At 40.2% G+C, this 14,271-nt stretch overlaps 1 protein-coding gene across 1 annotated transcript in view; it reads right to left on the minus strand.

Moving 5' to 3' along the window:
* Positions 1-677: 677 nt before the first annotated feature.
* Positions 678-14,271, minus strand: part of fsip1.L (fibrous sheath interacting protein 1 L homeolog) — a 44,698-nt gene continuing 31,104 nt past the window's right edge. Inside the window, exons 10-11 of the mRNA XM_018231287.2 lie at positions 10,627-10,791; positions 678-1,070 (exon numbers count right to left, since the gene is read on the minus strand). Coding sequence (XP_018086776.1) covers positions 870-1,070; positions 10,627-10,791 — 366 coding nt within the window. The 3' untranslated portion in view covers positions 678-869. The remainder of the gene's footprint in view (positions 1,071-10,626; positions 10,792-14,271) is intronic.

Consider the following 14,271-nt stretch of genomic DNA (forward strand, 5'->3'; position numbering starts at 1 on the left):
GTTTATCAGGAGCCAATGAACCTGCCTGAATGTGGAATGTGGGAGGACACCTATGCAGAACTGAATGTACTGAATATATCTGGGGGTATTAAAAAAATATTATGGACGAATCACGACTGCTCCCACCCCAGTTAATTGTTAATCTGTAAGGCTGTCTGAAGGCAAGGCAAATACTGGAGATCACAAACGCCATGAAAGTTATTAAAAGACCCAAATTTGAAAAGTCTGAACGGAAAACAACACTGAACGATCTGTTTTGTATTGGGGTAGGACTACATGGATGTTTTCGGTGTGATCCGATGCACTGCAACAAAAAGCTGGCGTCAAATCGCATGCAACGGAAGTAAGGTAAGTAATTGAAATGTCGGATGAAGTTGCAAAGCTACACGACTGTCGGATGCAGACGCAGCATGCAACATCTGCATCCGACAGTCATGTCACGTTGGATCAATGCTGCATCACAGCATTTATCCAACGATGCATTCAATTACCTTATTTCCATCAGATCGCGCTGAAAACGTTCATGTAGTCCTACCCTTATAGTTTTTTGTGGTTTTTACATTTAATAATTTTCAAATTTTTTTGAATTTTAGAGAATTTTTTTTGTAAAAAACTATTCTTTTTGAGAAAAAATACAATTTGTGAAAAAAATTAAATCAAATTGTAGTAAATGGGCACCCTAGTATAATAATGCTACCTCGTAACTTTCAGGATTTTCTTCCATTCCTAGAATAATAACCAAAACTTTATTCTACTTACAAGAGTGGTGGCTTACCCAACAGCATCAGCAACACATTTAATAATCATTGGTCATCAAAGCTAAGTAGTCACTGCACAAAATTAGTCCAATCCTGTATTTAATTTAAAGCCTATGCATATACAGGTGAGTCAGCTGAAAAGCTGTAGCGTGATACAAGGCTCATTGGAGTTATGCTGTTTCTCTCCATATCTTGTAGCTGCTGGTCGATCTCTCGGAGACGCATTTTCTGATCTCTGAGCTCCTTTGTGTTACGCAAAACCTGCTCACCGGGTGCGGAGTCGGAATTTCCATTTTTCTCAAGTAAGACTTCCTGAAACACATACAGGCAAAACCAAAGGTTATAGCCAAGTACTCGGTATAGATTTCTTGCATGGATGAGTTGCACAAGTACATCTCTTCCTCCTGTTTCCCATAAATCTGTACAGTTATTCTAAATATATATCACACAACAGCTGTGTGCCAGGAGAAAAAGAGCACAGTCCTGCTTACATATCAATTCTTGTTTACAAACAGCTACGCCTACAATATTATCATTGAACGTGAGAAGAAACTGCCAGTTCAACCCACCCTGTAGCCTTTCCCACTTTTTGCTTATAATAAAAAAAAAAATCAGAAGTCACATGTAATGTCATGGTTGATACCACAGAATGTTCATATCAGTATTAAAAGGACAACTAAAATAAAAAATAAATAAATTCATCACTTAGAGACACATTTATTAAAAGTCAAAAATATTCTCACATAAACACAGTTTATCTCTGTTGGCTGATACATAAACTGATCTTGAATTTAATTGAATCTGACTGTATTTAACAAATACTTGGATGGGTTAAACATGATGGAGCTCAACTGAAGAACACTTGCAGCTATTTCCTTAAATTTTCGGGAGTCTCCAGCCATTTAATAGCTCAGGTGACATCTCAAATATTTTTCAAATAATATATCTATATAATATACTACTTTCCATTGATTTCTGTGGTATCTTGGTAGATCTAAGATGCAGAGAGACTTATGGTCAATTCATGTTTTCACTCAAAATAGAAAGATTGTAAAAGGGAATCGCATGATGTTTAATGGCAAATCAATCCTAAATCAAGGAGAAAGTCTATCAGCTTACATTATCTTAATAAACTTGTTTTTTTCAACCTCAACTTTTGATAAAATTGCCCCTTGCCCTGTACCCAAAATGGGGATCCTTTCCATGCTTTTTCAACTGCTGCTCTTTTAATGATATTACCTTGCTCTTAATTGCCCACCATCCTATATCTAATACATTACCAAAATATTATTTATAAAAAAAAAACCCTTGGCTCCCCCAAGTGACCTTCACCTTCCACCACAACCCTTTTTTCCCATAAAAAGGATCAAAGAACCAGAGGCCACCTCTATTGACTTGAGGAACTGAACTTTCATTTAAAGCAATGTAGGTGGTTCTTCATGGTGAGGACAATGTCAGATGAAGTTGTGACGGCAGATTCTATTAATGCCTTTAAAGGGGAAGGAAACCTAGTCGGCGCAAACCCCCCACCCCCCCTCCCGTTTGTTACCCACCCTCCCTCCTCCCCCCTGGCCTACCCGTCCCGCTGGGCAAATGCCCCTAACTTGTTACTTACCCTTCTGCGCAGGTCCAGTCCAGGGAGTTCACCGACGACATCTTCTTCCACGCGATTTTCTTCCTGCTGTGAATGGCGTTTCACCAGAACGGATCTACTGCGCATGCGCCAAAAGTCCCGCGCATGCGCAGTAGATCGTACGCAAAATGATCCTACTGCGCATGCGCCGTTCAAAGCAGGAAGAAGATCTCGTGGAAGAAGATGTCATGTCGTCGGTGAACTCCCTGGACTGGACCTGCGCAGAAGGGTAAGTAACAAGTTAGGGGCATTTGCCCAGCGGGACGGGTAGGCCAGGGGGGAGGAGGGAGGGTGGGCAACAAACGGGAGGGGTGGTGGGGGGTTTGCGCCGACTAGGTTTCCTTCCCCTTTAAGAGTGGCTTGGACATCTTCTTAGACAAGCATAATATCCAAGGCTACAGTCATCTCATGAGGTACAGATAGTTTTGTATATGTATATATGTATACCATATATGACCATATGGAGAGGTTGAACTTGATGGACTATAGTGAGGTTTTTTTTAACCTCAGATTTGGGAGCTGACAAGGATGAGGGTCCAGACTTAGATTAGCACCAGGTTCATGGAACCCTAGTCACCCTACATGACTGGATGAAAACTGAAAGACACACAAGGTGTGGATTTTGCAGTGGACAGGCTGGGTAGTATGAGGTGTTGCATAACAAAGATACAGTTGAGGCAGAAGGATTTCATTCTCATTATAGGAAGAAGAAAAAGGCAGAAAGAGCAGCGAGCCTCCCTGGTGAGGTACGCATTACGAGGATTCCATTTCATTGTCAAAGAAGAGGGGGAATTATCAAAATCATCTGCCAGTTTAGACGGAGAGCGAGAACTGGCACGTGGATCAAAGTGATCGATGAATGAAAGGCCTTTTTCCTCCTCTCAGAATTTTCATAATAAACATTAAAAATGCCTGGTATTTTTGGCGGAATGTTTATAGCGCCTTCAGATCTTTAATATGCAAGTCATAAAATGAAAAGGCCACAATAATCTGTTTTCAGTTACTTTGCATGTAACAAGTAGCAGGTTTAACACAACGTGTCATGTAAAATTAGATCCATACTAGGTGCCATGTGCTAAAATTAACTTCCTTAACACTGTCTTTCAGCCGGCTTTGGTTTGGTGCGCAACAAAATGGCCTCTGCCGTGGTTTGAAAGGAAAACCTCATTTAGAATTGTTTATATCTGTATATGTTTATCTGTCTATAAACACAAAATCAATCTCACACAAACATCCGCAAAGCCCCAGCAGCACTTGCTGAAAATTGTGGTTGCAGTTCAGAACATTCTCCTAAACTATTTAAGACATCAGGGCTCATTTAGCAGCAGCAGGGATGCAAAAGATATGTGGCCCTAGATTAAGAATGATTAAGAATTTGTTGGTGTCAAAATTCACACATTCAAATTTTAATCCCCTAATTCAAATGTAAATTCCATGTGAGATTTATTTTTTAAGGAAACAGTTCTAATTCAAATATTTGCCAACTAAAACCTCATTTAAAAGTCAATGGCAGATTCGATTCAAATTTGATTCGATTAAAATTTTCGGGTCAGGATTATTCGATCGAATATTAGACGTTACAATTTTTTCTTAAATAACCCCGCATTCGAGTTGTGAGTATATTGGAATTTATGAAAGTAAAAAATAATTCACATAAATTCTACATTTGATAAATCTGCCCATAAAAGTCTGGCAAGAGGCACAGAGGACAGTTTGTATGGGCACAAGGGAGTGCTGTACATTTTGTGCAAAGTTTTCTTGCTCCTAGCTGAGGTGCTTAATACAGGACATGCCAGGGGAAGTCTATATTAAACCCACCGAGCATCTGCCCATAGATCACCATTATAGAAACATTGAAGGAGTCATTTACAAAGACTCCAGACAGAAGAGCAAACTGTACTTCTGTTCCGGGACTGGCTGTTCTCTCTCTCTGCCATAAGATAGATGATAGGTACAATGCAGCCTGCACACCCAAGCTTGCACATATAAATACTAGGGTAAGTTAGACAATGAGTAGGGAAAGAAAAGGGGACACCTACGTGGCGAACAATGGCGGACTGTATTCCTGCGTGGGGGAGCCACAAGTCCCTGTGCTCCAAACCCTGCTGGAGTCATGGTGCAGGGTGCTTGTTTTTTTTGCATTTTTGTAAATGATTAATCTAATAAAAAATTAAATTGGCTATTCAAAAGCATATTTTAAGAGAAACTTGCTACAAAATGCCATAGTTTATATAGGGCATACTCAGGTCCGGACTGAGAATTAAAATAGGCCCTGGCATTTCAGGTACACAGAGGCCCAATCAGCCCACATAGAGGCCCAAACAGCCCCCACCAGCCCACTAAATACTGACTTTCTATGGCACCTTATAGCAGCCCCTCTGGCATTTGCCAGAACCCACAGATTGCCAATCCGGCCCTGGGCATACAGAAATTACTGATTTACAACTGACTAGTGATGTGCGGATCAGGAAAAACTCAACCAGATCACGACCCTATTCCCCAAAAGCATAACCCTCCCCTGACCCTAACCCCCCACACAGAGCTGGGCCAGGCCCCCTAGGCATTAACCCTCACCCGACCCATTTCTGTGTCTTCTTGCTTATGTTTGTACCTCCGGTTCCAAGACAAGGAATCAATGGTTGCACAAATTTCAATCCAAACCTGTCCAACCTAGGGTCACCCTGGGTTCTGGGTCAGCCCACACATCACTGCTACTGACATTAGAAGTCACCAACAAGTTTGTGACCATGACAAAGCCCAAAAGGCCAATGCTTTTATGCAGTTTACAAATCTCTGAAGTGACTACTAATATTCTTATATTTTCCAGTATTTTTTCTAATGCACATGTTTCAATGAGTGACATCACTAAGAAACTGTTATAACTGATGACATCACTAAGCATCACTTAAAAATATATTTTACAGGTTATTTGGTAGTATTATGCTTTCTTGAAAGCTACCTCAAAGTGAACCCTGAAGAAAATTTTAAAAATTCCTAAAAATAATAGTCAAAATGCTATAACACTATCTCATCCTGAACTCGACCTCTCATAAGTAGAATACATATTTGCACTTGCAAAGAAACTAAATTTTTATATGTGAAAATCGCCATGAACGTATCTAACTGTTGCAATGCATAACCTTGATAAATGATCCAAATTGTCTTTTTTGAGACTGTTTTAAATTCCAAGGCTATTTATGTAACAGGCATACCAATCAGTAAAGGTTTTCTGTTATTTTTAGGGAACAATAATGATTGCATATTGCCAGAGGGTGTTTTTCCCCCTTTAGAGCAGCTGTCACATATTTTGTATTTTGCTAGTGTTGGCAAGCACTAAAACTTCCCCAGCACATTCACAAAAAAGTGTAAAGTATTTGTATATGAGCTTGAGATCCAGACAGCATAGGTTGTAGGTTTCAAGCACTTTTACAATGATTTAATTGTTTCATATTTACATTAAGCAGCAGATATTGTACGTATTGCCCCTTCAAAACATGTATTTGCTGGTGCTCTGCTAGAACTTGGGAAATCAGAGGTGTCTCATGCTCCATGCAGGACTGGTTGGCTGTGATTGGATGTGGGGTGGGTAGTTGAGCAGCTCTGTAAGGGAATGGACTGTGAGTTAAAGGGGTTGTTCGCCTTTAAATTAACTTTTAGTATGACATAGACATTGATATTCTAAGACCATTTGTTGTTGGTCTTGATTTTTACAATTTTTATTATCCTGTCCGTTATTTAGCTTTTTGTTCAGCAACTCTCCAGTTTGGTATTTCAGCAGCTATCTGGTTACTATGGTCTTATTGACCCTAGCAACCAGGCAGTTGTTTGAAGGAGGGATGAGAATATAAATAGGAGAAACAAAAAGGATTGAGTGAAGGCTGCGCTGTTGCACAAGTAATTATATCAGGGAGAGCAGCACCAGAAAATAGTGGATCCACACCTCCACTGTCGGTAATGTCAATCAGCAAGAAAGGTGCGCTATTAACCTTATAAATCCTTAAACACAAGCACCTTAAAAGAAAAGAAACTACACATAGAGTAGTACGTTCAACCCTTCATAGAATTAGCTCTGATGTTAGAACTACTCACAATCACGATCATCAAACAAGGGCGTGCAGGATATTCTTTTTATCAGGGTATATGCAGTGTTGAAGCGTGCGATGTTTCTACAAGAAAGAGACGCTACAGATGGTGAAGAATCGTTAGGAGTCCGGCTTAGACCCTGCGGGTCCTAAGGACTTACCAGACAGCAGTCAAAAGAGAGCGTTGGAAGGCTCGCAGAGGGACCTCTCAATGCCGGCGTGTTTCCCAGGCGTTGTTTAGACTCCGCTCCCTGAGTTCAGACAGCCTCGCTCACACCATGCGTGTCCTCAAACACTGCTGTATCTTCTCGCACAATCAGTCGGCTCGCCTCCGGTGCCGTGCAAAGGTTAAATAAGTAATTCGGAGGGGGATTAATCTATAATAAACTTTTATTTCATTAACACAAAAGGCCCAACGCGTTTCATATCCTACGATACTTCCTCAGGGGCATCCTGAGGTTTATTATAGATTAATCCCCCTCCGAATTACTTATTTAACCTTTGCACGGCACCGGAGGCGAGCCGACTGATTGTGCGAGAAGATACAGCAGTGTTTGAGGACGCGCATGGTGTGAGCGAGGCTGTCTGAACTCAGGGAGCGGAGTCTAAACAACGCCTGGGAAACACGCCGGCATTGAGCGGTCCCTCTGCGAGCCTTCCAACGCTCTCTTTTGACTGCTGTCTGGTAAGTCCTTAGGACCCACAGGGTCTAAGCCGGACTCCTAACGATTCTTCACCATCTGTAGCGTCTCTTTCTTGTAGAAACATTGCACGCTTCAACACTGCATATACCCTGATAAAAAGAATATCCTGCACGCCCTTGTTTGATGATCGTGATTGTGAGTAGTTCTAACATCAGAGCTAATTCTATGAAGGGTTGAACGTACTACTCTATGTGTAGTTTCTTTTCTTTTTAGGTGCTTGTGTTTAAGGATTTATAAGGTTAATAGCGCACCTTTCTTGCTGATTGATAAATAGGAGAAAGTCTGTGTAGAAAGATAAGTAATAAAAAGTAACAATAGCATCGTTTTTTGCTGCAACTCTCAACTCGTAAAATAAAATTGAAAAGGAGAAAAAAATTGGGGACCACACCCACTTTGTATCCACATCCCCATATACAATGCCCATTTTAGAAAAATACCCCCTTTTTTGTACTTGGAATGACAGCACAAAGTGCACCAGAATACAGACAAAGAGGGGTTAATGAAGTGCTCATTGGCTATTTCTGCAGTGATCTTACTGGCAAGTCCATGAACCCCAGACTTGCCAGTAAGATCACTGCAGAAATAGCCAATGAGCACTTCATTAACCCCAGACTTGTCAGTAAGATCACTGCAGAAATGGCCAATGAGCACTTCATTAACCCCAGACTTGCCAGTAAGATCACTGCAGAAATAGCCAATGAGCACTTCATTAACCCCAGACTTGTCAGTAAGATCACTGCAGAAATGGCCAATGAGCACTTCATTAACCCCAGAATGGCCAGTAAGATCACTGCAGAAATAGCCAATGAGCACTTCATTAACCCCAGACTTGTCAGTAAGATCACTGCAGAAATGGCCAACGAGCACTTCATTAACCCCAGACTTGCCAGTAAGATCACTGCAGAAATACCAATGAGCACGCCATGAACCCCAGACTTACCAGTAAGATCACTGCAGAAATGGCCATTGAGCACTTCATTAACCCCAGACTTGCCCGTAAGATCACTGCAAAAATGGCCAATAAGAACTCCATTAACCCCTAATTTGCCAGTAGGGACAGTCACAGTGGCCTACCTGAGCACCAGAGGATCTCTTGGTGGGTACCAGGCCAAGTCCCTTATAAAACCCTAAATCATTTGGAGCTATCTAGATAATTGTTATGATAGTGAGCCCATGGGGTCATGTTCTATGGTGGGCCCTAGGAAACCCAATCTGACCCTGTGTAAACACAAGGGAACATTTGTTTGAAAGTTCAGGTTTGATGCACAGGATAACTAAATTATACATAATTTGCGCAGTGATTTATTTAAGGCCCGACTTCACAAACCACATGCACATCAATCTCGACTGCTAAAACTGGAAGCCTCATGTTATGGCTATGTGGTAAGGACTAATTGCATGTTTGTGTCATTTTTCCAAACACTTGCGTTCTTCACAAAATGACACCCGTGAGCCTGAGATTATTGCTTTAAATATAACTTGGCCTGCATGAATTTGGCATGTTAACATCCTATGAGAAAAAATCCCTATAATTTGTATGCAAGTCCTACATCCGTCATGTCTGCCAATGAAACATCTGCACGGATTAATTTTACATATAGAACTAAATCTAATCCCTTGTGTTTTGCACTTTTTTTTTTTTTACTGCCCGAGCTCCACGTAGTAATTTCAACTGATGTAAAATAAAGTACATTTTCTCAGCTAACGCCTGCTTTTAAATATGTTAACCCATTAAACAGCCTTGCAGTCCAGGGCACAAATTAGCTATGGCTGGCTAAGAGAAAGACCTACTGTATATTCATCAGTAAAACAATAAAGGGATCATCAGGTTGTGATTGTGTGCAAATATTTTAATGCCTAATTAAATTAATTAAAAAAAAAAAAAGTCTTCTTTAGATCTCTGTGTATTTATTGTATGTATGTCTATTGCATATGGCTGGGGGCACCCAAACATTTTCACATCCAGGCAAGCTGTATGAGTCAGCTCTCAACCATAGTGGTCTGCCTTCAGCATAACAACACATTCAGTGCCAGTAACCCTACAGCAGATATTAAAAAGGGGATTATACAGTATACAGGGGATTTTGGTAACCCTCAAACTGGGGTTTTATGCAGGGAGGACATACGTTAATTTCCTATATTTTTGAATTAAGGGCAGGACTACACGGCCACGATCCGTCGCACTGTGCAAAATCGCTGGCGTCACTTCAGATGCAACGGAAATAAGGTAAGTAATTCAATTGTTGCATTGATGCGACATGACTGTCGGATGCAGACGCTGCTCGCTGCGTCTGCATCCGACAGTCGTGTCACGTCGCATCAACAATGCGACACAATCCGGCACTGCCATTACTTACCTTGTTTTCGTCGCATCCGTTGTGACGCCTGAGATTTTGCACAGCGCGTCGGATCGCGTCGGAATCGGCCGTGTAGTCCTGCCCTTACACTTAGGGGCATATTAATCAAAATCCAAATTTTTATTTTAATAAAAAAAAGTTAGACTAGTAGAATCCATGATTGGACCACGAATCGTGGGGAAAATCCCAATTTGTTTTTTCCGGTATCGCTTGATTTGTTCTAGCTTTTTTTCCCGAAAAGCCAGGATTTTTTGTATTTTTACCCTAAAAGTCCAAAATAGTCGGATTTATGGGCTAATTCCAGCTCAGACTACAGAAACTTCCATATAGAATGGGGGACCCCTCCTGTTGACTTATATACAACTAAAGTAGGTCTGAGATGCTGGATTTTCGGATTCGGACATTTCCATCCTCGGGGTATAATACAGAAAATCTCGAAAAATTCTATTTTCCACTAAAAATTTGGATTTTTAGTAAAAAAAAATGACTTTAATAAATAACCCCCTTATTGTTTAGAGCAGACTCTCACACCATTCATTCTAGTAGCTATAGGAAAAAATTCTTGTTAAGGTTCATGTGGTAATTAATGAGGTTGTTAAAGAAACATTTTATAGCCTCATTTTATAGCTTGTTCAAGTAACCAAAAAAATATCTTTAAATAAGATGTCGCTCACAGTTAAAATGTTGAACTTTTAAATATCATAGTAAGAATCGTGGAGATTAGAAACATTGCCTGTTTATAGATTCCACTAAAAAACAGTTGTAGTATATTTGCACTAGATATATGTGGAAACTGCCATATTCCCTGACCAAGTTTGCATTTATTTGTACCGGTATAGACTCAGCACATTATTTGTGTAGTCTAGTAAAATGCGAGGATATTTGCCATGGCTACAGTATTTGTCGTGGGGTGGGAGTGCATTAAAATGTACTTTTCTGTTATTTGAGGGAAAGAACAGAAAGATGGAGAAAGCACAATATGGATACAATACGTCTATATGAAGCACTTATTATTACATAACATGACTAATGTATTATTCTAATCATTCAGAATTAAAAGTTATCAGCAATTAAACCATTAAGATACTGTACCTGAAAAACCTCTTTGAGAATTCTTGAATCACTGAGACTGGTTTCAAGGGACTCCTCACTGCATCTGACCATCTGCAACCGAGAATCAATTTCTGCCAGTTGGTCATATTCATCAGGTTCTGGAGTATAGCCTTCTCCTGGAACTATCCAGCCAGACACATCTCCCTAGAAAAGTAGGATAAAGAAAGCTGGTCAACCATAGTATAGACATATAAGCTAAATGCAAAATGGGATCAATAGACCTACATGAAAAATGGTGTCTAGTCACTCCCTCTATCATTTGACCGAATATTACATACACCACTGTCCACATACTGGAGCTTTTATTAAGCTTAGAAGCAAATAAACAGGAGGTTTCACACAACTAACAGATAAACTCAGGAAAATTTAATTGGTTACAAACACAGCTTCCACCATTATACTTTCCGCACAAGTTCCCCACCATGTACTGTAACCAGAACTTGGTATTGAAAGACCGCTGAGCCCCAGCAATATGTAGATAAACAAATGTTGGGGCAAGGCACTTTAGTGGGTCACGCATAGATCAGACTGGTAGATAGGTAAAAGTAGAAATGTTTATTTATATAAACATCTCACGCCTAAAGCGTTTCGTGTCACTAGGACACTTAGTCAAGCCTATGACTAAGTGTCCTAGCGACACGAACCGCGTTAGGTGTGAGATGTTTACATAAAAATTCTACTTTTACCTATATACCAGTCTGATCTATGCATGACCTACTAGAGTGCCTTGCCCCAACATTTGTTTATCTACATACGGATTGTCCGCTCCCTTGAGCTGAGGGCCTGGAGCGGGAGCACCTGGGCCATCCATTTTATTGGTGAAGTTTTATGCTTAAACATGTTTGGTTTGTAGAGCCGCAGCCATATGACTACATTCCCTGCCTCCTCCTTGAGTCATGGACACTGTACCTTAACAGGCTCTATCCTAGTCCTTCTTCCTCTTGGTCCCTGTCTGGACAAAGTACCGCTGGGACACTGGTCCCTTTCCCCCTCCTCGTTGGAGATCAGTTCTCACCATCTACAGCAAACTGCAAAAAATCTACCCTGTGACTACTTAATGTCTCTAATGCCTCTCCCTAGTACCTCTCTGTCATGGCAGGCCTTAGGCTCTCGAGCCTCATACTATTATTTTTCATATTAGCCAAAGAGGAAGTAATGCCATGTTCTCTCCCTTATACATCTCCCTTATATAACTTTCCCCCCAGGGGTCTTCCCACTATCCAACAGTGCTACATGTTGACTAACTAGAATTAACAGTACTTACATTATTTATCCTACTCCTTTCATACATGGCTGTGTCTAGGATTATTCATATAATGATCTTAAGCAAATATATTGGGTAATAGTATATACTGTTTCAATTTTTCTGAAGCTATTTTTTTCATTTCTTGTGCTTCTTGGGCCTTTAATATTGTCTGTTTAATTTCCAAAGTGAAGAACACAAAATGAGGAGGCCCTTTTCTCTTACAAGAAATTGGTGAAATGTACGGAACAATAAACAGAAATATCCAACAACCATTTAGTTTACAAAAGCTGCAAACCTAACAGCATGGGGGGATAAATTCATCCCCAATTTTCTATTTAACTGGCCAAGAATCTCTCCAGTACTGAGGCACAGGGTGACTGTTTTCAACATTAAAATCGAATGCAATTACAGTGGACCTGATTGTACAAACTTGAAACAAAAACAAAATTTAGCCTATAAGCTGACCAGAAAGTGGATGGGATGGGACCACACTTGCCAACTGATCCAGGTAATTAAAGTTGACAAGACATGTAAGTGACCTAATTGCCATCTTATTGCATGCCACCCAATTGTGTGGTTCTTTTGTGCTGCCCAAATCCAGTCCAAGGCTCCTGCACTAAGCATTCCCTTTCCCCTTGATTCAGTGTTGTAATGTTATTTGTTCCCTCCTGTTTATAGGCAACAAAAAAAAATCTGAATAATTAAGCACAAGCAAAAGGCAAGAGTGGTATCCAGAGGATTATTTAAAGGGCATGTAAAGGCAAAAAAATAAAATTCAATTTTTACTTTCTTCAATGAAAAAGAAACCTATCTCCAATATACTTTAATTAAAAATGTGTACCATTTTTATAAGAAACCGGACTGTATGCAGTGAAATTTTCCCTTTGTTTACTGCTGTGGATAGGAATTGTCAGATGGTCCATAACTGCTGTGCAAGGAAACAATCATACTTATGAACAGCAGGGGGAGCCACCACCTTACTTCCCAGCCATGCAGAACTCAAACAGCTTTGTTTGTTTTCCTGTAGAGCAGTCGGCGACTGTGTAGAGATTTGTATTGCCTTTTATTTTTGCCTTTACATCCCCTTTACTGTTTCCAACTCAGCTGCAGGGACAAAGATCATGGAGCCAGATTTAAACAGATAAACTGGGATTCTATTTGGAGGATTATTTTGCTGCAGCCACTGGTTCTGCAGAGTTGGAGAAAGTTTGTATCAAACAATAAAAAAAAACTATAAAATCCACATTAGATTACATGACAACACAGGACCCAGTGCAGTCTGTATATTCTGATTATTAATCAGTCTTGCTGTATCAGCTTCTGGCAGATATTATTTGACTTGTGCTGTTTTGATAATTTATGATGATCCCTAAGCAGCCCAGACCTCACTGAGCATGTGCACAGTCTTGGTCTTGCAAAGATGTTTAACAAAGTTACAAGATGGTGACCCCCTGTAGCCAACTTTGAAAGCATAAATCATTTGTTTGATTAGGCTTGTGGCACAGTAAGCTCATGTTTATGTTTAGTATACAAAATACAGCATTTCTAGCCTTATTCTATCTTAGAATTGACTTCCCCCTTTAAAGGAAGCAGAAGCTGTGATTGCTGGGGGCCAAGTAGGTGTAGTGGGTCCAATAGGAAACTTACTGACAAGCAGTTTTAGTACATATTTATGAAAAACTTCCTGTTCACAAAGTTTTGGAAGGTCCTAAAATAATGTTCCCTTGGAGTCCAGTAACCTCTAGTTATACCACTGCTGGTATCATAATCATCAGACAACCAATATGGCTGGGACAGCTGCCCGCAGCACTAAGGACATTTCAATATGTAGTTCTCACAAACAACAAAATGTCTCTCCTGCATCCAATTACACATAAAGCACGGCACACAGGAAAAATAATGGGATTATATGCATGTTCAAACGAGATTTATGTTTCAAAGAGATCAAAATTTTGCCCATTCATTTCCACTCCGCACATGACTCAGCGCATATTTCCCTGCAGAATAAAAGAAAATGTCACACTTTATCCAATGATTATATAACACTACTTCTCAAAGGAATAAACACAATCATTTATATGCATTTGTGCATTTCAAGGGTTACGTGCCACGTTTGGAAAAAGGTGCCATTTTTATTTTACAGGGAACATAGTTGTCTGCTGTGGTAAGATTAAAAGTCTGGCTATGGATGGACAAAATGTTATGAAGATACAAACCAATTACTCAGTAGTGTTTGCAATTAACAAGAATGGCAAGCTTCGTTATTGTGGGAAGGGATATAGCAGATAATTTACTGTCCATGTTCGTTCATAAGGTATAGACAGGTGAAGAGAATCCATGAGAAAGAGGCAGAGATAGATAGAAGGTGCCTGTGCAAA

Source organism: Xenopus laevis, chromosome 8L (assembly GCF_017654675.1).
Source record: "Xenopus laevis strain J_2021 chromosome 8L, Xenopus_laevis_v10.1, whole genome shotgun sequence".
NCBI classification, from domain to species: Eukaryota; Metazoa; Chordata; class Amphibia; order Anura; family Pipidae; genus Xenopus; species Xenopus laevis.